General features: G+C 46.2%; 2 protein-coding genes and 1 long non-coding RNA gene across 3 annotated transcripts; 1 reads left to right on the plus strand and 2 right to left on the minus strand.

The window, feature by feature from the left end:
* Positions 1-496: 496 nt before the first annotated feature.
* Positions 497-15639, minus strand: TNFRSF14 (TNF receptor superfamily member 14). Its single transcript, XM_063317473.1, has 8 exons — positions 15566-15639; positions 9841-9949; positions 8351-8476; positions 8039-8197; positions 7504-7594; positions 5720-5895; positions 4864-4880; positions 497-4055 (listed from the first exon to the last, which is right to left on the minus strand). The coding sequence occupies exons 1-8, from the start codon at positions 15572-15574 to the stop codon at positions 3954-3956; spliced, it is 789 nt and encodes a 262-aa protein (XP_063173543.1). The 5' UTR covers positions 15575-15639; the 3' UTR covers positions 497-3953.
* Positions 15640-20483: 4844 nt separating this feature from the next.
* LOC134507090 (transcription factor HES-5-like) lies at positions 20484-21944 on the minus strand. Its single transcript, XM_063317518.1, has 3 exons — positions 21861-21944; positions 21434-21614; positions 20484-20952 (listed from the first exon to the last, which is right to left on the minus strand). The coding sequence occupies exons 1-3, from the start codon at positions 21924-21926 to the stop codon at positions 20705-20707; spliced, it is 495 nt and encodes a 164-aa protein (XP_063173588.1). The 5' UTR covers positions 21927-21944; the 3' UTR covers positions 20484-20704.
* Positions 21945-21959: 15 nt separating this feature from the next.
* On the plus strand, positions 21960-23993 carry LOC134507091 (uncharacterized). Its single transcript, XR_010068869.1, has 3 exons — positions 21960-22029; positions 22814-22988; positions 23827-23993. It is a non-coding gene; the product is annotated as an uncharacterized LOC134507091 (long non-coding RNA).

The following is a 23993-nucleotide window of genomic DNA, read 5'->3' on the forward strand; positions in this document are numbered from 1 at the left end:
AAGATTTCATCCAGATCATGAAATGAATATCAACATTACTTCCACCCTTTTTAGTGCATGTACGATATCACAAAGGGAAATGCCTACCACTTCTCTCTTCCACCCAAGATGCTGGTTGTTAAAGTCTTAACAACTAATACACTAGGCTGTATGAGTGCAAAATGTTCTCTTTTTATCTTTTAGCTGGCCATTTAACCATGCATTCTCTGTTTGGTTCTCTCTCTTCTTCTGTCATGCAGCCCTTTCTTCGCAATATTTTTTGAGATGGAGATAAATCTTCTAGGGCTTTTATTTTCCCATCCAGCTTTTCAATTTTTCCACAATACTTCAGTTTATTATCTTTGGCATATGTAGAACTTTGGCTAGCTTTGACCTAATCTTTCCATTCTGTTCTCTCAAAGGCAACCAGTTTTTGGTCCTAGAACCCCATCCGATGTGGGCCTCGGAGGCCAAACTCAATTTTTGAGGAAAAAAAGAAACGCAGAGCCAGGACAAAAAACCATACGTGTACTTTATTTCAATTTAACATTAGTTACGCTTAATTCAACGCAATTAGTATTATTGCTTCATGGAGATAAAAAGATACTGGATGCCCATTATGTTCATCCTCAAATTTACAATCCAGTGAAAACCTTTGCCAGTCACAAGAAGCTTGGAGTGGGGCACCATTTACAAATCTGAGGCTGCCCATCTGTCTCTTCCTCAGTCTTAGCACCCCATCCGTATATTTTTTAAAATAATAATCCCTGATACATTACTAATTAAAGAAAGGAAAGACCTTTTTGCAGGAACAGAAAAGGACGGATACTTTATTCCTGTTTCTTGAATACGTTTTTCCTGCCAAGACTTGAGAGGAAATTCTCGGAAAGTTTACCCAGTTTCAAGGATGGGTGGGATTCGTCTCTTTTAAATATCAGAAAAAAAATCCTAACAGAAGATGATTGGATAGTACAAGGAAGGTGCAAGAAGGTGGCCACTTTTAAATCACCATTATCCCGTAGTGTTTAGCTGGGAATAGTGTCCCAGAAGACGAAGTTTCATACACTGGACTGGATCCTCAGTACATGGAGAGAGTGATATTGAGTCACAGACACTTTGGGAGAAATCTATTTATTTATTTCATTCCATTTTATTTACTTACCACATTTTTATCACCGCCCATCTCCCCCGCAAAGGAGAAATGCTGCGGATCTGAGAGAAGGTCCTCTTTTCTAACACGTTGCGGCCGTTTTAGGATTGTGTGCATTGCACCGTAACAAACAAAGAAGTGCAGGTGCCAGCTGGGTGCACACATACACAGATTTTTTTAAAATCAAACCCAAATGCAGGGTAGGACCCATGGTTGCAATGCAGCTTCGGAAGGACGTCTGCAAACCCCACTTTTTGTGCAGAACTGAGGGGTGAGTTCAACCTCCCCATCCCCGCTTGATGGGCCTTTGCATAACTACGCACGGAGTGATAACATCCAACAGTGCAAGGGTACCTTAGGGGTCATCTTGCCCAACCCAGCGTCCCTCCTTTGGGGGGAGATGGGCAGTGATAACTGTGATAAAATAAAAATGAAGAAATAAATGCCCCTCTGAGTGCAGGGCTAGCAGATGCCCATTCCTCTCAGAATACTTCTGGTAACCATTCCTCAGCAGCTGCACCAGACTCTGTTCTCCTGCAGACTGGAGCCATGCTTCTCAGCCTTGGCAGCTTCAGGCCGTGTGGACTTCAACTCCCAGAACTCCCCAGCCAACCAAGCTGGCTGGGGAATTCTGGGAGTTGAAGTCCACACAGCTTGAAGTTGCCAAGGCTGAGAAGCACGGCTCTAGATGGCTCTACCGCATCCTGAAAAGCAAGAGCGGGCCATTTTTTTCACGCTCTTTGAAGCGACTCGTCCACAGAACCAGGACCAAACTGCGAATGGGGCCAGCTGGAAAAGCAAAATGCAACGCGATAGAAAAGGCTTTGATTCAGGAGTGGGATTGTTCCCTATTCATCTCGTAACCTCAGACATTTCAATCTGCAAACAGGAGCGCAGGGCTCCACACTGTACCGCCTGGCTGCTCTCCCCTGATTCAGAAGGACGGAGCCCTCGCAAACTAGTAATCCCAAAATTGGGCGGATGGCTCTTTTGTCCCTTCCTTTGAACAAGGCCAGGCTTTAAGGCAACGCCGTAACAACGAGGTCCTTTGGAAGGACTTGGGAGCGACCTACAGCACTCCGATTATCTTCAGCAAGCTCTCTGTCCTAACAGTCAGGAACCACACCGAGGAGCAGGTCTCTAGTGTTTATTGCTGCTACATAACAGAGAATCCTAACAAACTGAAGAAGTGTGAGAAAACCCAGACAGATAAACCCCAAAAGCTAAGGCGGGTCTGATCTGTGTCTCTTTGAATGGCTGCTTAATTCCTCAGTGCTACGCATGCGTTTTCCCCCCTGGATAGAGGCCCCCTCCTGCTCGCCGTCAGTGCTCATGACACTCTCTGTCCAAAACCCTAGCAAGGAACCTGTGTATTCATTCAGTGAGGAGGAAGAGGAAGGAGGGACAGAACCACAGAATCACAGGGTTGGAAGGGACCTGGGAGGTCTTCAATCCAGCCCCCCACCCAAGGCAGAAATCCTCAGACCATCTCAGGCAGATGGTGGTCCAATCTTCCTTGAAAACCTGGAGGGAGGAGAGGAGCAGAGAGGAAGGGAGAAGAAATGGAGGAGCAACGGGGGAGAGAAATGGGGCCAGTGCCACCCCAAAATGGGGCTGGCCCCACCCACAGCGGCTTCGTCCCTGTCTCTTTCGATTCCAGTTGGTCTACGTCACCAGAGAAACTGTCGAGAATGTAGAAAGGCACTTCGGATTTACGTTGGACACGTGAGCAGCAAGAAGGGACGTTTTACATGCTTGGTGGACATGCAAAAACGCTGGAAAATTTTGGATTCAGAGACACTGGTTCAGAGGGTTCTAAAGATCAATATACAATTGAGAGCCGAGGTTTTTCTTTTGGGAGGGAGGGAGGAACCGTTGGGAAAAAAGCCACGGAACTCCGTTTGCGTACACGGTAACTGCAGCGAGATTATGGCATGAGGAAAGATGGAAAGGTTTGGCACTACCTACAACGGAGGAATGGTGGGTGAAGATGGTGGGACTTGCTGAGAGGGACAAATTGAGCAGAGAAAAGACCATCTCTGCATTCACTGCTGACTGGAAACCCCTTATGGCCTTTTTGCGTGAAACAGAAAAAAATATGATTTACGGTTCTGATGATTAGACAGGACAAATTATAGAAAGAAGAGAGTCATGTTGTAACCATAGAGTAAGGGATAAATTAATAACTGTTAATAACTGTTGCAAAGCAGATTGGAAACGACTTCTTTGCATCTTTTTTCTTTCTCTTTCCTTTTTTCTCTTTTCCTGCCCTTTCAGCTTTCACTTCCTTTCTTTTCCTTGCTTTATATTCCTTACTATTATTTCATTTCATTTTTTATTTATTTTATATCCCGCCTTTATTGGTTTGTCTTCTTTTTTTAAAAAATATCCTTAATAACATCGTACAAAAAGAAAAGTTAATTCCGTTTCTACGATCCAGATACAAACGCTTTTGCATCTCTTTTGCCTTCCTCCCGACGTCACAGGCTGATCAGCCCCCCGTTCTGCACCAAAGAGATGTTTTTTTCTCTGTCCCCTTGTTTTTGCAATGGTCAGATGGGCTTTCGTTTTATTTCTGGCCCTGAACCAGAAAAGCTGTGGAATGCTTCATTTTTTGTAGTGTTCCTCTTCGGGTAGGAATAATCTACCTGTCTTGCCCTTCCATGGAAGGGGACGTTCTCCACTTCTCTGCTTTATCTTTATAGGCTGCATGAGATTCAGCTTGGTCCACTTTCTCTACATGAATTTGGAGCTTCCAGAAGGTCAAACAGAGAAGGCCCAAGCAGTGACTAGCCTTGGTAGCAGGGCTGAACATTGCCACCTCTCAAGATCTTGCATAGCTTGGCTGTCCAGGATTTTGGGTTGTCTCCTGAATGGGCGTCACCATACATTCATTCTCTGGATTTGTGTGACCTGGTTCTTCCCCCTAAAACCAGGAGAATATTTTTAAAGTTAGCATGATCCCAAATTCATACTCATTATCAGTGAGAATCAGACATGCAGAACCTTCCCCATTTGATTCAAGGTCTTTGGGGCAATTGACTCAACGAATCTTAGACTTCTGGAGCTGGGTGGGACTGCAAGGATCATCTAGCCCAACCCTCTGCAGGAAAGTTAACTAAACTATCCCCATGAGATGGCTGTCCAGATTCTTAAAAACCTCCAGAGGTTCTTCTTAAACCTCCAGAGATTCTTCTTAAAAACCTCCAGAGATGAAAAACCCACAGCCCCCATAGGTTTGTTCCATTGTTATACAGATCATCAGATTGGGCAAAGGTTTTGCAGCTGGGAATCTCATTTGGGGGGGGGAAACCCCTGATTTTATGGGTGAGAGAGAAGTGGGCAGGGGGTTGGACTCCTTGGGCAGGGGGTTGGACTAGGAGCGCTCCAAGGTCCCTTGTCACCCAGGAGAATGGGACTGAAAGTCTGCCCACCATTTTCAACCTCCACTGAAGTTATGGACGAAGCTCTTTCGTGTTGCAGCCCACCCATGGCTGCCATTTTGAGAGAGCTCCCACGGCACTGCCGTCTTGAGGGCAGAAGGAGTCCCAGGGGAGGGGCATCAGTGAGGTTTTCTTGGGAAGGGTGGCCAATATACATATAAAAATCTTACAGTAGTGTTCTTGGAGCAGGGGAGCAATGAGAAATTAAAGTAGGACCCCAAAATTACCAGGAGGGAGCAGGAGGGGAGATTCCAAAGGACATTACAAGGCTTTAAGGAAAGGCTCACTTACCTTTTTTCTGCCAAATGCTGCAAACCAAAGAAGAAAGACATTTTCTTAGAAACATTTCTTCTGGTTTACTAATACAGCTGAGCAAAATCTCACCCCCTTTTTTATCCCGAGACAGTTATAACTTTTTACGCCAATTGGGGGGACATAGAGTTTGTGGCGGATGGACAGTTATGGCTATTATTTTCTTGAGTCTCTCTAATTTGGCAGCCTTATAAGATGTTGTTGTTGTTGTTGTTGTTGTTGTTATTATCAGATAGCTCTGATTGAATTTGGTACTCTTGATTATCGGATCCTTCCCAAGAATCTAGGATAGCTTAAAGTCCCTGTCGTAATATATTCACTCTTCCAAGTAATGCAAATTTTTGCACGTGATGAGTTGAGATTCTCTCTTTCTTATCACGTCCAACCGCTTCTCCAGATCTACCGATGTGGCACCAAGCTTGCCAAGCCCTTTGGCACCCCTACATCTTTCTTTTTCCACATGTGCCCACTTCCTAATCGAGGGCCCTTGTATTTTGATGGTTCCTTCTGATTGACCCTTCTGTCTCCAGCTGCTACAATGTCAATTATCCATACCTGACAAGTTCCTCTGTAACTGCCATCATGTCTGGCTTATTATGGGCTAAATGTTCATCAGTCTGCATGGTAACCTCTACATTCTCGGCTGCGGCTGCAGCTGCTGTGTTCACCTTTATCATTTTACTCTGGAAGCAACATGAATTCGCCACCCAGCCATTTTATTTCCCCACCCCACGGCTTGCTTCAAAATTGGAATAAAAAATGGTCCGCTGTTTATAGTTGTTATAATTGGCATTGGTCATCACTACCATGCTTGTTGCCGCTCCCACCCACCTACCTTTCATTATGTACTTTCTCTTTATCCATATTACAATTAAACCCAGGATCAGCAAAGCAGGGAGGATGATAGCTAAAATTAGGGCATCGTTCCTTGGAGGGGGGTTATGGACCCCACACACAGCATCAGCAGTTGCATTGCCAGCCTGTTCTTCGATCAAGCCTTTCTTACTGCAACTGAGGAAAGAAAAAAAGAATCACTGAAAGGAAGAGAAAAAAGGGAGGGAGGGAGGGAGGGAGGGAGGGAAAGAAGAAAAGAACTAGAAAGGGAAATACAGATTCAGTCATTCATTCATTCACCAGAGAGAGACAGTTTGTGTGCTGGATTAAAAGCCAGGGGACCCTGAGTTCTAGTCCTGCCTTAGGCCCAGAAACCAGCTGGGTGACTTGGGGCCAGTCACCCTCTCCCAAGCCTAGGAAGGAGAATGTAGGCCAGGTCAAGCCAGTACAGAAAAACAAGCAGCAAATCCCACACTCCACAGAACTCCACGCAAGACCACAGTGACAGTCTGCTTCCAAAAAGCGCACTGATGCGACACACCGCATCTTCCTGAAAGTCTCTGCGTGGCTTGGTGGATCCAAACCGCAAGACTGTTCCTTCGCCCGCAAGCGTCCAAGCTTCTCCCGGACAAGGCAAAGCACTTCCTCTCCCCTTTCCCCCACCGGAATGTGTTTTCTTTAAAGTAACGTGGGAAGGTTCACTTCATTTAAAAGCAGGAGGCAAAGAAGCGGCGTGCCGCAAAGGAAAGCTTCCGGAAGGACGTTTGTTTTTCGTCGTGTTTCCAGACCCCATAAGGACCCTAGCCAAGACGAGCGCTCAGGTGAGTTGAGAGACAACATGTTGCATGGTGCCTGTGTGACGGGCCGGGCTGGGAGGAGATAACGAAGGTGACTTTTGACGTTCTCATAAAGGCATTTCCAGCGGTCCCTCCAGTTCCAATCTGGAAAACTCAAAGCCATTCTTACTCTCCTGTCCTTCCTTTTTCTACAAGATGGCCCAGCCACGCAGACAAACCATTCTCTTTGTCTGCAAACGTTTACAAAAATTTGCCGGCCAAATTTGCAACTGTGGACAACCCACCGATGCAAGAACCTTCTTTTCTTTTTCAACATCCCCATTCCTGCTCTTTAAAAGAAAGTGCCCTTGGGAGAAAAAGATTCTTCTCTTCTTGGCCTCGGTTAGGATACAGGTAGTCCTCACTTAACAACCACAATTGGGAATGGAATTTCGGTTGCTAAGCGAAATGGTCATTAAGGGAGTCTGACCCAATTTTATGACCTTTTTTTGCAGTGGTCATTAAGCAAACCACCATGGACATTAAGTGAACTATGTGATAGCTAAGCAAATCACATGGTTCCCCATTGAGTTTGCTTGCCAGAAGCTAGCTGGGAAGGTCAAAAATGGCAATCATGTGACCACGGGATACTGTTTTGGTCATAAATGAGAACTGGTTGCCAAGTGTCCAAATTGTGATCATAGGACCGTGGGGACGTTGCGACAGTCGTAAGTGTGAGGACCGGTCGTAAGTCGGTCTGTTCAGCACCGTCGTAAGTCCAAACTGTCACTAAATTAATGGTTGTTAAGCAAGGACTACCTGTAGATCATCTTGGAGAAAATTTATCAATATGGCCACCAGGAGTCGAAAAGGGCTTGGTGGCACATAACCAATCAATCAATCTGCTCTGAAGGAAATCGAAATTATTAGAAAAGGCAAGACGGAGGAAGATTTTAGAGAGCGTGGCATCAGACAGGCCACGTTTGTGAAGTAGATGAAGAATCCTTACTTTGTCCACTTTGTGCAAGAAAGTGACATTTCTCTTGCTGAAAATGTCCCAGGAGGACAGGGCTCAAATTTGGTGTCACTAGTTTCGGTGCCTGTAAAAACAACGAAATGGATTGATGGGTTTTGAAGTCTCAGAGCACTGCAGAGCAAGAACGAAGCCTACAAGCTGTTTTCAGCATCGGAAGAGCAGTTTTACTTATTCCAAAACCATCTCTCTCTTTTTAAAATACTGTATTGTCATGGGCCCGGTGCTGGGGATTTTAAACAAAGCTTTCTTTTAAGGCAGCTGCTCGACCTGTTGGTTAATTCCCTTTATCCAGGACTGCGTACACAGTGGCTAAATTTACTGGGTTCAACGAAGATTTCTCAGTTTAACCTACCACCCAGGGTTGCTGAGAAGATAAAATGGTTGAAGAGGGAAGAACAGTGTAGGGTGCTTGGCGTTCCTTGAAGAATTTGCCCTAATTCTGTTGGAAACTACCTTTTTTCCTAGTTTTCTAACAAAAAGCACAATTATTGCATCACAGTTGTCTTACCAGCTTGGAGCACCTGAAAACCAGGAGGAGCGATAGTACGCTTGACACACAGGTCACAGGAATGTTCCTCCAGTTGGTGAGAACAGAAAAAACCTGGTTGGCAGATGCATTCCGTGTTCTTCCGATAGTGGCATGGTTCCTTGATTTGCAGATGAGCTCCTGCAAGGCAGCGTTACAAAAATTCTTAAATGTTGGAACATCTTGGAGACATGTAGCTTGTCTCAGATCCCAAAGAGATCCTGAACTTGAGAAATCCCACCCAGAGATCCTTTTGTTGATCTGTTAGTTCGATCTATCGGTCTGATTCTTTACCTGGATCACATTCTTGGCACTTAAAGCACAGTGTCAACCCATTTGGGTGCTCGGTATACCACCCATCGTTACAGGGAACGCAGCTCGTACCGGAAGCAATGGTGCAGTGCCTCAAGACTCGGTGTCCTAGGGTAAAGAGATCCAAAGCGAAAGTGGTCAGGGTAGTTAGGGGGATTATCCATTGGGTATCTCATCTGGAGCTCAGAGAAGGTGGTGGTGTTCCAGCCTTCAAGAGACAGCATGCCAAAATGGAAGATTGTGAGCTTCGGGTTCTGCCTTTCACACTGTTCCATGGAAGATCGGAGAAACGCAGGGTGTTCCTTCTGGGGAGGACCTGATACTGCCCCTAATGTCCTTAGAAGCATGAGGATGCCCCTTCACCCCTCATTCAGAAGACACACCTCTGGTTTCACTTCCCTCTCCTCCACCTTTTAGAGACAGTGCCTAGAAAGCCAAATAAGGAAGCATCAACATCTCTCTAAGCCAGTGTTTCTCCACCTCGGCAACTTGAAGGTGTGTGGACTTCAACTGGGGAATTCTGGGAGCTGAAGTCCACACACCTTCAAGTTGCCGAGGTGGAGAAACACCACTCTCAGCAACCTGACCAACTGGGTTAGACTTCCGTCCTTTGACGCTGAGACAACCTCTCTCAGAAGCTGAGGCAGAGCCACCAAGTTGGAGCTGTCTGTGGTCCTGACGCTGCCCTAAAGCAACAATATCTGGATTCAGCCTGCTTTTCCCAAAAGTTACACTCTCTGGAAGAGATTGTTTGGCTATTTCCACTTCCTGGGGGAGAACCAGCAAACCTAGACAGCATATTAAAAAGCAGAGACATCACCCTGCCCACAAAGGTCCGTATAATCAGAGCTGTGGTTTTCCCAGTAGTGATGTATGGCTGTGAAGATTGGACCATGAGGAAGGCTGAGTGCCGAAGAATTGATGCTTTCAAACTGTGGTGCTGGAGAAGACTCTTGAGAGTCCCTTGGACTGCAGGGAGGTCAAATCAGTCAATCCTACAGGAAATCAACCCTGACTGCTCATTGGAAGGACAGACGCTGAAGCTCAAATACTTTGGCCACCTAATGCGAAGAGAGGACTCACTGGAAAGGACCCTGATGCTGGGAAAGACCGAAGGCAAAAGGAGAAGGGGACGGCAGAGGGTGAGGTGGTTAGAGAGCAACACCGATGCAATGAACATGCATCTGAGTAAATTCCAGGAGACAGTGGCAGACAGGAAGGCCTGGCGTGCTGTGGTCCACGGGGTCACAAAGAGTTGGACACGACTTAATGACTGAACAACAACCACACTTCCAGGGGATTGATTCCCAGGCCCAGGGATAAAACCAGGTTTTAAGGGCCATCCGGAAGGCCAACAGAGTTGGGGCAAACCGCAATTCAGATCCTTTTTCATCTCAACCTGCTACGGTTGTATGTATTTCACTCTTCAGCCCTCCCCACAGCTGTGCAAAACGTAGATCTTTTTTACCTACCTGCATCACATTTGGGGCAGCATTCCCCTCCAACTGAGTATTCCCACATTTCACAGGGATATGCATCCTGAAGGAGCAGCAAGTGAATAGCAAAGACAACACGGAGCATCTTTCATAGAAAAGAAGAAAAGAATCCCCCTTTTGGGGGAGATGGGCGGTAGCAAAATTTGAATAATAAATAAATAAATAAATCCCTCTGCAGCGAACCCACCCTTTCACCAATCTCCATTCAGCAGAATTCAGATGCAATGCATCTGTTTGCCCTTGCCTGCAATGAATTCATTCCTTGCTTCCAAAGATAACTGGCGTAATGGATATCGTTGGCTGCATTCTGCAACATTTTCACCTCGCTTGCACCAATTTAAGCCATTTTAAGGGGAGAAACAGATTCCTTAAGCCCCCACAAGCCTTAACACCTCAGTTCTGGGAATGTTTTGCAAGCCACAGGACATTTCCATGCTTCATCTACACCAAAGCATTCCCCTTTCTTTTGCCTTTCAATTAATTGAGAGGTGTTCCCCTAAAAGTTGGCAAGACCAGGACAAGCTGGGTGGGCACAGGGCAAGGTTTCATCTGACCTGATTTAAATGTACATTAAAATTACTTCTTCATTCCTTATCTCCAGCTTCTTGGGTAAAATTGACATTTTAGCAGCCGGGTGCCATGTCTGCCAGCTGAGAGAGGCTGGGCACTCTCAATATTCTGGACCATAGTTCCCATAAGCCCCAACCAGCCAGACATGTCTTTGAAAATAATGGGCCCTCTAATTCAAAGATGGAGAAAGCATCAAACACTTTCCTTTTCATCTCCACTGACTGCTGTTGACCAGCCAGGTGGAAATGTGTACTGGCAGGAAATAATTCCACTCCTTTTCTTAATTTCTAAAATAAAGTGATTGATATTCATACATTGGTTCAGAATTAATGCATATAGCAAAGATAAAGAAATAGTGAATCCAAAGAATCCGGTCTCAGAACTCCCTGACTGTCTGGATCTTGTTTTCCAATCCCACCTTCTCAGAAGAAAATATTTATTTCTGGACTTTGCACCAGGGTGTAGCTTCTGGTTTCTAAGGTTCATTTCCTGCTTGCTACATTTCTGCTGCATTTGAACAGCAAAGTAGAAAGAATAAAAATGAAAGCTTCCCAAGGCAATTTACAGGTGATTGTATGCAGGACTGATTCAAGAACACTTTGGTGCCATGTTTGTGTCATGGGTGTGCATGTGAATCCACTGAGCGTACACCAGTATATAAAAAAAAATACTTAGACTTAAATTTTGATGCTTGGTATATTTTTATTTTTCTTCCTGGAAGCTGGAAGGTGTCATTTTAATGCCCCATGATGGTGGGAGACATCACCCTTCTCCACCCAACTGATGCTTTCAGGATGCAGAATGGAAGATCACCTGCTGGCCTACTTTCCATCTCAATTCTGCTGCTGTTATGTGCAGAAAAAGCCAGAATAAACAGAAACCACTCCCTTCGGGACTACATGGTTCTGTTCCTTTGTATGGCGACAAATACACTGAAAGATATATTGTAAATAATGTAGATATTGTGTCCTCCACCCTTTTTTAACTCACCTGTTGGTCTTGGCTCTCTACCTCTGCTTGTGCCTGTGCCTGTGCCTGTTTTCTACCCTAGTTTGCCCATTTTTCCCCCTAATGTTTGCCGAACTTTCATAAACAAGGCAGCTGTTTTCCCATTCAAAATCCCAGTCTGCGATTCCCAGACAAACTTGCATAAAAACGAAACAACCAGTCAAGGCCCCAACAGTTCAACAGTCACATCCTCAGAAGATCTGACTCCAAGAATCCTTAATTCCAAAGTCCCAGGTTTTAGAAGGTAGCACTGAGGACCTTCTGCAGCACATTGCTGCATACAGCCAGCGGAATGAAAAGGTTTGAATTCTTTCTTTCCAGGGATAAAGAGTGATGTTCAGGACAAGGCACTAGCCAACATTTGGAAGGAAATGGACATTAACCACAAATGTTCCTGTTTGGGGAGGACTTGGCAGCCATCCACCCATCTTCCTGGATATGATGAAATTGGGCGTCTGAGCAGCTGCAAGTCCAAACCTGGCTTCTGATCTCATTCTTCCCGGCAGAGAAGCCCAGATATTTACATTTATTTAACCTTCTGCTCCAACTAGCTGGCTGATTTGCAGAGCTTGAAAAACAATGCTGGGCTTCTAATCTTGGAACAGGCTCAAAGCTTCTTTTTCGCATCTCTCCCAGGTGATGCAGGCCAGCTCAACGCTCAGTTCAGAAGGAGGTCAAGGACATGGAAATGCACAAATACGATACCACACAGCCCATCCCGAACTTTAGAAGAATGCTTGCTTCTCCACATTGTAATTTTTGAGCCGCCCGGTAAGGTGTTAGGATGATCTCCCAGCTTCGTGTTGTTCCAAGGCATCCAAATTGAGTTGTCAAAAAAACAAGGCACCGGCAGCTTCAGGAGAAAGGCCATTTGGAATTTGGATTTAGAGAATCCCGCAAAAAAAAAAAAAAATCTAGGATCAGATCGCTGGCAATATTTGCCACAGTTTTCTTCTCAAGCTCTGCAGTGCCATTTTGGCCAAGTCCATAACTGGTGGCCTCGGAGAGCAAATAGTTAGAAACCTTGAAATGTTTTCCCCAAACCTCATCTGAAAATGCCCAGAGGGAAGAACACTGCATATCCAAAGGGACCCATGTTGGAAAAAAGAGATATCTGAAAAGCCAGTGTATAAGCCTGATACAAATGTGCTCATAAGAAATGTCAATTTCTGGGCAGGAAAGTTGGGAAATTTGACCAAATGCAAAAACAATTTGAATGTCCACTGTTCAAAGTACTAAATTTGCTGTATTGTAAAAAGTAAGATAGGATTTACATCTAATTAACCACACATGTAACTAACTTGCTGGAAGGGACTTTTCAATTTTACAAGCGGATTTGGAGATGAGTTGGCAAGAACTTTAATTTTCCATGTTTTCATAAGATGGAGCTCTGTGTCTTCTCTATTTATTTGTTTGTTTGTTTTAAGACAAAAAGAACTGGGTAATTCCTGGTATGAACAAACAGCTGTTATGCAATCACTGTCTTGTAATAATTGCGTAAAATACCCACTAACAGGTTTACATGACTATGGATGGCCTCAAATTCCACTTTTTCCAGATACAGGCAAGCTTCATTTTAACTGACAGTTAAGTAAGAGCATGCATATTTAAAAAGATCAAGGAAAAATGTCAATGCTCAGCCTTAACATGGAAAGTAAATAAGATCCCAAACAGGGATCAAGGCACTGCCATGAAAAGAAAAAAAAAGAAGAAAAAGAAAATGATGGTCATTTAAAAGGCAACATATTTATTCTGGCAAAAATGTTTGTACGGCGTATCGACTTTTTTCCATGTCTGCTGCACAGGACACACTGGATACAAAAATCAAAATTAGCTGAGTGGATCTTAACAAGTGGCTTCACAACGCATCTTCAGGCAAGATCTGTCTTGAGCCAGGTGGAAATCACCAGAAATCTTCAATAGCTAAGTTAGCAAACATGTGGGGTTTTTTTTAAATGCTATTTTGATCCTTTTGCTGACTCAAGTTCCCTTTCAAGGAACTGGGGAGGATATTCATTTAAAAACTAGATGCCAACGTGCTCCAATCTTCCGCCAAAAGTCTAATTCTGCCATTTCGTTGGCATCTGTATGGCTGCCTTTACTTCAATGCCAGCCACAGAACATTTGGAGGCCCACATTGGAAGTTGTAATGTTAGGCATCAACTTTGCCCAGAAAAAAAACATCCCTTTAAATCTGAATATAATAAGGAACATCCAGGCGGGTGAAAGGGGAAATCCTTCGATCTCTCCATTTTTCAAAAATATAAATATAATACTGCCAGGCAGGAAAAGAGAATTTCAGAGTTTACTGCCAGAGGAAGGATGCTGCCACCCGCAGCTGTGGCCAGACCATAAGTCCCATCATCCCCAGCAGGAAAGCTGATAGCAAGGCTGAACGCTGCTTCTGAAATAAGATCGTCATACGATGCCACACGATAGGGAAAGAAAGAAAGTGTTTTTCTAAATCTCTTCCTTCTCCTGCCTTTTGCACAAGGGGAGTGCACAGCCACACACGGACGCAGGTAGCAGGAAAAAGTGGGAGGTGAAAAAAAGTAAAATTTTAAAAAAGCCATTCTGCGGTGTTGCCAATTCCCACCCACTCTGCTTTTTCTCAGCATGTGGGGCCAAAACACTTCTTTTTCCGGTGAAGGCTGACAGTATTTCCTAAGAAAGCAAGAAAAAAAAATCCCCATCCTGACTAGCTGGGAAAATTTCTTCTTTTGACCAAGCGGATTCCTTTCTCTTTTAGTTCTGCTATTACACACGAGGAAGTTAAAGTGACACTTTGGGATTTTGATGTTTTGATTGCAGCTTTCTATTCTCCTTAGTTAACGGGAAGCGGGGTGGGGGGTGGACATACGCGGCGGCCAACCATTCTGGGAAAAGAAAAAAAGAACTGGGCCAACGGCCCCAAGTAATGCAATAGCCTATTGCATGAAGAGCCTCCTGCAGAATCCGCGGGTTCTCGGCCAGGCCTATTCTGCAGGGTGGTTGTGCAAATGGTTCTGGGTGGTTGTGCAAATGGTTCTGGCGGGGGAATCCTGGCAGACTGGGCAGAGGGAGATGGTTACTCCTCTACCATGTAGAGGGGTGGGAGAGGGGAAACTCCTCTTCTGAACGGTGTTTAAAAAGGGATTTTAAACAGAACGAAGGGCCCCGCCCACCTTGCTTGGCCCGCCCACTTGTTGGGCCCCACCACCTCGTTTGCCCCCCCAACCATGGCTGTGATGTTCCCCCCCCCCCCCGCACATCACTGATCTGAGTCTCTGACCCCTAATTGCAAAAAAAAAAAAATTAACTTTAAAAACACCCAGACACAAATAGCCCCTTTTTCTCACTCCAGCGCCCTGCCTCTTGGACTGCGTTCGCACGACACGTTTAAACCCCTCGGATAGAGATCTGACGGCACTTCTTGGGATACACATTAAATAAAAATAAAGTAAATATTTTGCTAGCCTGTACAAAGCTGACTTCTGTGGACCTCTCTGGGAAGCCAGCTAACCCTTTTTATTCTTATTTTTCCAGAGCCCCGCGGGCGCGTCGCTTCCTACTGCAAACTCCTGCCTTGTTCAAAGCATTTTCACTTTCGCCCCCGAGTTACTGGGAGGAAGACAGGAAAGCAAACAGCATCAGCTGCCTGTTTGTTCGCAGCCAGCTTCACGCTGCCTCCCAGCCGTTCAGACAAACACAATCCCGCTGCCGTGCAAGCCCATCTTCAGCTGCTCAACCTTCCGGCACGCGAGCCCTCTGGGGCCCCCTCCTAACGACAGGGGGCAAGTTGCTAGTCCCTGCCGTTCACAGGATTGCGGGAATCGTTTAGTCCCACCCGGAGGGGCTAAACCGCCTCTGAGAAGGAAGATCCGCTCTGCCTCCCTTCGCGGACCTCTCCGCTTTACGTGGCGGGCTGTTCCACCGGCTGACACGTCTTCCTCGCTAACCTGGGTCTATTTCCTTGCAGTTCTGGCCCTGGCCCTGCCCTGAAGGACAGTCGAGAGCTTGCCTGTGGATTCTCTTACATTCGGAGCAGTGCTTAGCTGCCTGGGGAATTCTGGGTTTTAAATCTGGGGAGTTCAGTCCAGCATCTTCAAGTTGCCAAGGTTGGGAAACACGGATCTAGACTTACCAGAACCATGTTCCCAACTAGCGCGACTCCCGAGAGAGAAGAGCCATGGGACCGACCGTCCGGGACGACGCTTCTCTTTCTCTTAAGTGGCCTCGCATCCGGGGCGCCTCTCTTTCCAGCGCTCGGATTCCCTGCGCCGCATCCCCAAGTCCCTCGTTTAATTCGAATCCCTCCGAACTGGCCCTTCTGCTTCGCCTCCCGGAGCGCGTTTCGGCCCGCCTGCAGCGCCCGCTTTTTCCGCCAGAAGTATCAAAAGCTCTGAAGTTAAAAGAAAACGAAAGTCACGCCTCCGGATTGTTCCATCGCCCTTAGTGGCTCCATTGCCTGATCCGGATTGGCTCCCTTTCCGTGCCTTTCTCCGCCTCCTTTTCGAAAGAGGGGGAAAAAAGCAGAATATGGTTGATTTAGCAAGCGGGAAGCCAAAGGTTTAGCGTCCTTTAAACCCCCAGGACTGGTTGCGGCCAACTCAGAATGCCTGATCTGCGTCTTCCTGCTTTTCTTCTTCTTCCCCAGGCTCAACTTTCAGCAGGAGGATTTTCTTCCGCAGTGAACATCCCCCCAATGGAGGAAAAATCTGTTCCATCAGACGTCCCCGGTTCTCCATTCGGGCAAGAAGATCAACCCCAAAGGAGAGCCTCTCTTGGCTCTCACGAGACCAGTTTAGAAGTATATTTTGCCATCTCTCCGTCCTTCCTTTGGAGGAAAATCCTGAGAGTGCCTTGGACTGCAAGAAGATCAAACCAGTCCATCCTCCAGGAAATCAAGCCAGACTGCTCACTGGAGGGAATGATATTAAAGGCCAAACTGAAATACTTTGGCCGCATAATGAGAAGACAGGACACCCTGGAGAAGATGCTGATGCTGGGGAAAGCAGAAGGCAAAAGGAAGAGGGGCCCACCAAGGGCAAGATGGATGGATGACATTCTAGAGGTGACGGACTCGTCCCTGGGGGAGCTGGGGGTGTTGACGACCGACAGGAAGCTCTGGCGTGGGCTGGTCCATGAAGTCACGAAGAGTCGGAAGCGACTGGACGAATAAACAACAACAACAAACCATCCTTCCTCCTGGTTTTCCCGGAGAGGAGATACATTCCTGGTCCAGATCCGTCCCTCTAGACCTCTGATTGGGTGAGAAGATTGGGTGCACAAGAGCTGGCCCCTCGCTTTTCAAGGCTGTTTCCTTTGCAAACAGGACAGCTTTTGTGTGCTTCCGTGCATGGACAAATGCTTTGCCCTTTGGGAAAGAAGGCTTGCATATTTGTATGTGTATGTACGTATATACGTATATATCCCTGATAAGAGTAAGCTGAGCATGTCAAGAGTGCTTTTCTGCTGGAGGAACAGATGACTGCTTATCTGGACAAAACGTTTGCACCAAGATGGGGAATCACCACACAACTAAATCCTAGAATGGGTTGCTTTCAAGTTAGTTTTCTTCTTCAGGGTGCAGTGTGATCTCCTCTCCAGAGATAATGCAGCCTGCTTTGGTACTCTGATAGACTGGATGGCCATCTTTCAGGGACCTTGCACTGAGAAGCGGGTTGGGCTAGACGACCTCTCGGGTCCCTTCCAACTCGGTTCTACAAAATACAGCCATTGCCCTCTCCGATGTCTGACGGTACCAGCTTGCAGCACCTTTATGCTATGCCAGCTTTGGTCTCGCAGCTTCCCCACCCTTGAATTTGTGCCAGAGGGAGCAGACAGGGTTTGGGAGTTGAAGTCCCCCCATGCTGGCTGGGGAATTCTGGGAGTTGAAGTCCACCCGTCTCAAAGTTGCCAAGGTTGGGAAACTGCACTGGAGCATCTCTGGCCGTTGACTACTCTGCTTCTGAAGGAAGATTTGTCCCTTCATGTGGCAGCCTGTTCCACAGGCTGACAACTTATAAGGGCAGTCCAACTCTCCCGAGACCCAGCACTGGTACCCACCACTGAAACAAACAAGAAAGGAAATTTCTTTTCTCATTTTTCATTGAAAGCAAGCGCAGAGAGGCATTCAGCCCTGAAGTGTTTGTGAGAAGGAAACCCTTCTTGACCAGACTCATCTCTACAGGGAAAATTCTCAGGAATCTTCTGGGGGGTTTTTTCCCCATCAATTTTTTTCCAGTAATTAGGAAACCTGCTACCTTTTTTCAAGCCACAGATCACCTCTGGCCCCAGGACTGCACCTGAGCCATCCCCAGGGCCAGGACAGAAGCTAAGTTCAATTTATTTTATTTAGTTATTCGTTCAGCTGTTACAGCAGCCCATCTCACTTCTGCAACTCACTTAAAATTTGAATGAAAATTCAACTGTTTAAATTAACTGGAAACAGTTAATGCGATTGCTGCCCACAGAAGCCTTTGCCTAAAATCTTGCTGATATCTACAGCTGGCTGAGATAAGATTTCCTTTCTCAGCTCTTTGTCTCGGCGGGTGAAAAAATGTTGCTGACGCAGCCGCGAGAGGATTTTTTTTTAGTACAAAAAATGGACACCTCAGCTTCTTAAATGAAAAACAGATAGACGTGGGTTTCCCCTGCAGTCATTCCTCTATATTTTTCACCACAAAGGTGATTTAGCCCCCAGCTATTAAAAAATTACCCCTTGGTCTCCTTTCCCTTCCACCAACAACATAGCAGGGTACTGGGCCCAGCGTTTCATCTGTGCCTTCCCTCCCTCAATCTTAGATGCCAAAGAATTTGCTTTGGAATATTACCTGCGGGTTTGTGAGGGGGAAAAAAAGACGAGCATCACTTTTCTCTGATTATTTTTCTTCTTTGCATATTTCTAGGGAGTTTGTTCTTACAAGCTGCCCAAACTTTCAGGCTTCCAATCCCCAACCTGCCGGGGGAGTTTTGAATTCATACTCATCCAAATATTCAGGGCATTTTCCCCCAGCGTGGCCACCCCGCAGGGTTATTGGAAAAGCTGGAAAAGAGCACGCTGCCAGGAGCCTTTGTGGGCGTGTCTGGAAATAAAACCATATTTGCAGGTTTTTTGTTCCGCCTCAGGTCGCTAGAGGGCAGCAGTGAAACGCTGTGATTTCAGTCTTTTCGAATCACGAGAAAGAAACTTTCAATATAAACTTCATTTCAAAATATCGACTCTCGTGTATTCGATGAGTGCCTGGCCCAGGAGAGGTTTTCAGCCCTGGGCCCCTTCTTTCAACCTCCAAGTGAAACCGCCAGCTCTCTTGCCCCGGGATTATGGGTCCTCGATGGAAAGGTCTCCTCAAGGTCTTCCCTGACCGAGGCGGATGGAAACGGGCACTGGGTAATCGTTTGTAACCCGTGAGCTGGGCCTTCAGCACCACGTCCTTCTCAAGCCCCAAAGACATCAGATAGGTACCCTTACTGCTATTATGATTAGGTAAATACTATTTCTGGAGAAAATCAGTCTATGTGGTCGCGAAGGGATCATCATCGTTACTATACAAGAGTGGTATATTATTATTTATTCAATTTATATCGCCACCTGTGGAGTATCTGTATATGCATTGATTGATTGGATTGCTCATCCTGCTTTTATTATTTACTTATTTACCTGTCAAATGTATGTAGATTGTTTTATATTGTGTGTTTGTGGGTGGATGGATGGATGGATGGATGGATAAAGTACAACTCAAGGCAGTGTAGTAATGCTCCCACCTCCTATTTTCCCTGCAATGCCAACCTTGTGAGGTAGGTTGGGCTGAGAGAGAGGGACGGGCCCAGGGTAACCCAGCCGGCTTCTGTGGCTGGCAGAGGACTAGAACTAAAATAATATTATCCCATTATTATTAACAGAATAATATGTAATATTAAATACAGTATCGTATAATAATAAATGTATTATTACTAATGGGATAATATTCCTGTGATGAGCAGGGGGCTGGGCTGGATGTCCTCTAGGGTCCCTTTCAACTTTATTATTATTGCTACTGATAGGACTACTAGGTTGTTGCAGCTTTCTATAATTTCCCTCCCCATGAGGCAGGAAACCCTGAATTTTGTTTAAAAATAGCCCCTGAGCAATCCGGCCTCTGATATACACCCCTCCTCACAACCTCCAGCCTTTCAAAAATGTTCAGGTTATGGAAAAGTTGCTCATCTCCACCAGCAAGCATCACAGACAAAGTCAGGAGGATTGTCATGGCCGTCTTCAACAATGGGATTTCCTCCCTTCCCAGCCCTAACCGCCCCAATTAGCTTTTTCAAGGCAGGCAAGGGGGCTGCCCTCTTGGAAAATTCTTCCCTCCTGAAAAAGTTTAGAAGGGAGAAATGCGAACACCTGAGCATGTCCCATAGCTACAAAAATCTGAATATCTGTTGCGGGACAGTGTGAAAAAACGAAGGAGTGGGAAGGAATGAAGGGGTGCTGGGTTTGAGCAGGTATTTTGACCAATGTTTCGCAGAGGTTCAAAGAACCAGGAAGGATTTATTTCTAAATTCTGCCCCCCAGAGCCCCAAACAAGGCAGGCCCAGAAAACGACACAGCACCTTTTGATCCCTGTGTTTATTTTCTCAAACAAAACGCATACACAGTATGCCAACTGCACAGCCACCCCACAAAACACGCCATCCCTTTTCCTCCCCACCCAAGACAAATGTTGCGTCTCTGAAACACAACAGCCCCCCCCCAAACGCAGATCGTTTTTACTTTCCAAATGTATGACATCAAACAAGTAGACATCCTTTCTCTTTAATATAAAGCAAGACCGTGGGCTTTCCTTACAGAGGGGACACGGGTGAAAACTCACCCCTTTTCAACCTGCACGCCCTGTTCCAAGGAAGCCCATGCTGATTAGCCGGTTGCAAAGCAACCTTTCCACCAGCTAAACCTGGTTAGCTGGAACAGGAGGGGAGCCACAATTCTTACTCTCCTCAAAATGGGACTGTTGCCACGGTTCAGCCACCCACGTTGCGCATTTCCACATGTGCCCCATCCCATTCGGCAGCCTGATTCTTGGATTCCCCTCCTTCTTCCACCATGGGGTTTCCTTGTGGTCTCCCTTCCCAGCCCTGACTGCCCTGATTAACCTTTTCAAAGCTGTCTAGGGGGCTGCCCTATTGGAAAATAATAACAATTCTTTTCAAGGGGGAAAGATAATTCCCTTTCAAAACCGCCGCCCCCCCAAAAGGAAGAAAACAGAGGCAGGCCAATAAGTCCTTCATCAGTCCTTCATCATCTGGTTGATTCCATCCATGGCCGCCAAAGAGAACGGATGCTCTTGGGCGCGGATTGCTTCCGGTGAGCCGGTGAGCCGAAACTGTCCGAGGCGGGCAAGGTGGTGCGTTGAAAATGGCACATCAGCTTCTTCTGTGTCTGGGGGTTGACTTTGTAAAGAATCAGGAACTGGCACACTTCTTGAAGGCATCTGGCGTATCCTTCCTGGAAATCCACCTCCACCTCCCTTTCCTTGGGAGCGGATCCTGTGGGGGAAGCCAAAAAATCAATATTCACTTTTTCGCCAAGCTTGTGGTCCCTTTGGATCCCCTTAAGAGCAAAGTTTGGCACAGTTGATCTTAAGGGGGGAAAAAAGTGCCCCATTTTCCAGGCATTGGCCCAAACACTGCAGTGTTTCTCAACCTTGGCAATTTGAAGATGGGTGGACTTCAACTCCCAGAATTCCCCAGCCAGCAAGTTGCCAAGGTTGAGAAACTCTGCACTAGAGGGTTGTTTGAACCCCATAAAAGCAACCCAGCCCCCCAAAACACCCCAGGGAAGGCTACATGTGCCCAGAAGAACCTTGATCAAAATGGAAAAACACAGCCAGTTGGGAAGAAGGAAGGTATGGGTCTCGGGAATGGCACATCCCAGCACAGGGCATGGCCGGCACGCTGGAACCAAGCCCTCCTTCTTACCACAAGCTGGGTAAGTCCCAAGGCCTGGAGCATCCTCAGATCGACTCACCTGTCACCTGCAGCCGGTTGTGATGCTTCAGGTAGCTGACAGCCATCTCGAGGACGTCGGCTTTCTCCAGCTTGGAGCTGGCCTGGTACCCACGGAGTTCCTTCTCCAGCAGCTGTTTCAGCTGCTCGATGCTGCTGTTCATCCGGTCCCGGCGCATCTTCTCTATCATCGGCTTTCTCAGCTGCCAAAGGGGGGTGGGTGGGGAGAAAGAGAAGGCGGTCACCCCAACGTGCACAAAGGGGGCTGGAACGGAGTTACGCCTTCGTATCTGGCCTTAGAGATGTAATAAACTTGATTTGATCTACAGGAGTTATGCCTTCCAGCTTGAGTTGGCTATTCTCCTAACCCTGGACATGTCCAGTTGGGGACCACCTCGGCTTCTTTTTCTCAGCTCCCAGGTTGGTGCCCCCAGTTTGCATGCACTTACCTTATTTTTCTCCTTAGGGGTGAGCAGCCTGTTCTGGTCCACGAACATGATGCTGGAAGGCGTCATTCTTCCCCTGTGTGCCTTCAGTCCAGTCCGGAGAAAACGTCCCGTCCGCAGCCCAGAGCCTTTCCCGTCTTGTATTTATACAAGCCGAGTGCCCTGAGATGCGGTGAGTCTGTTGGTTCCCAGAGTTTCCCACACTCCCCAGCCAATCAGGAGCAAGCGGACACGCTTAAAAAAAAGAAAGAAAGAAAGAAAAAGAAACGGCTTGCTTCCCATTCTCCATCAGTGGTCAATAATGCATAATGACTCTCTTTAAAAAAAAAAGAGCAGGTGGAGAATCCAAGATACGCCAAAAATTGGGGATTATGTCCTAGCGCCGTTGGGGAGCTGGGAACAGCCCAAGCCCTCTTCCCCAAGGCCCCGCAAGAGAGATGCTCTGTGTTCCAAGGCAGCGCAAGGCGCACTTCACAGCCATAAAGAAGCGAAAGATATAGACAATCGGAAAGAGGTTTTCTTTGATGAAGTCCCAAGATAAAGGCCCATATTTGGAAACAGGGCCTTGAAGCCCTTGTAAATGTATTCTTTTTTTCCTTTGCTCTCCTGCAGACAAAACTGGGTTGGCTGAGCAAAAATCACTGCGGGGTCAGAAAGAAGATGCAATTTTGATCTCGTCTATATTCCCTCTGTGCGTTGAAGAGGCCATTCAGTGAGGGAAGACACATTCTCTCAATTCCTCCACCTGAGTTGGCAGGAGTAAGGAATAATAATAATAATAATAATAATAATAGATTAAACTTGTATGCTCCCAACTCTAAACAGCTCTGGGCGGCAGGCAAGGAAACTCTAAAAAGTTGGAAGGGAAAGTTTCCAGATGCTGAAGGTGGCTTTCAATCGTTCCTCCATTTTTTCTTGGCCAAAGAAAATCTCATATTCTTCTCTGTCTTTTTAAGGGAAATGATTGCTCCCCATCCAGAAGTCCCAAACTAGAGAAGAAGAAGATGGGAAGGTTTCTCTCCGGCTGGCCTCACAATAACCTTGCGAGGTAGGACAAGGAGGCGAACTGGTCCCAACTCATCCCGTGCACTTTGCTGCGTGAGCCAGAGGATTTGAACCCAAGCTAAGTTTGTATCCACTGCACTGCGCTGCCTCGATTTTGATAAAACTCTCCAATTGGCTTTTGTTGTTTTATTGTTTTGCTAAACTCAATCCCTTCTTCTTTTCTTTCTCCCTCCAGATCAGGTCAAATAATAATAAATAATAATAAAATATCCCCCCCTTCACAAATAAGATCTCTTTTCCTCCTTTCCCCACATCTGTCAAAGTGTTTACATCCCAAATATTCCAGCTTTTGCCAAACATGGCTCCTGTTGTGTCCCATCAATGGGGAGATAAGTGCAAATAAATTTCTTGCTACAGCATGCAAATTTTCTCCCTGTGCCCATTTTCTCTGGTGCTGGAGATCCATGCACTTATTTTGACGTAAATGTAATTTCTTATTTCCTGAAAGAGAGTCAGGAGCAGCTGGTTTTGGATTCCTTGAATCTGGTTGCATTTCTTTCTATTTTAATATATAAATTTTTTAAAACACTGCTGGCATAGCATAGTCTCAGCAATCAGTCAAACATCCCCAAGTTTGTGCCAGATCTTAATAGAGTCTACAAATTCAGATAAAACAACCCACCCACTCCCAAACTGAGATATATTTTTCAAGTAGGAGCATCTCATGAATCCATATAGGAAAAGAGCTTGTCCTGGCAGAGAGCAAAACTTTGGGCCCCGTTCAGCCTAGCCTACTTTGCAAAGTTGTTGTGAAGACAGACATTTTGCCTTCAAAAGCCTTGCGACTTTCGAATTGAGAAATTAGAGCAACCACATTTGAAGATTTGCAGACTGATGTACCCCAGGAAAGGTTGATCGTATTGAGCAGAAACAGGATTTTTTTCTTTTCTTTTTTTTTCAGGAGAGAGTTGGAGGTTTTTTATGATGGGGAAAAATGAGGAAGTTTTCTTCCCCCACCCCAAGGCTTTAGAAGAAAGGGGGGATATACAGGCAATAAAGAAAAAAACTCTGGTGCAATTTGCTCATTTCAGAGTCACAGGCCCTTCCGAATTTTGCCCGGGCGTGTGATTT

Source organism: Candoia aspera, chromosome 18 (genome assembly GCF_035149785.1).
Source record: "Candoia aspera isolate rCanAsp1 chromosome 18, rCanAsp1.hap2, whole genome shotgun sequence".
NCBI classification, from domain to species: domain Eukaryota; kingdom Metazoa; phylum Chordata; class Lepidosauria; order Squamata; family Boidae; genus Candoia; species Candoia aspera.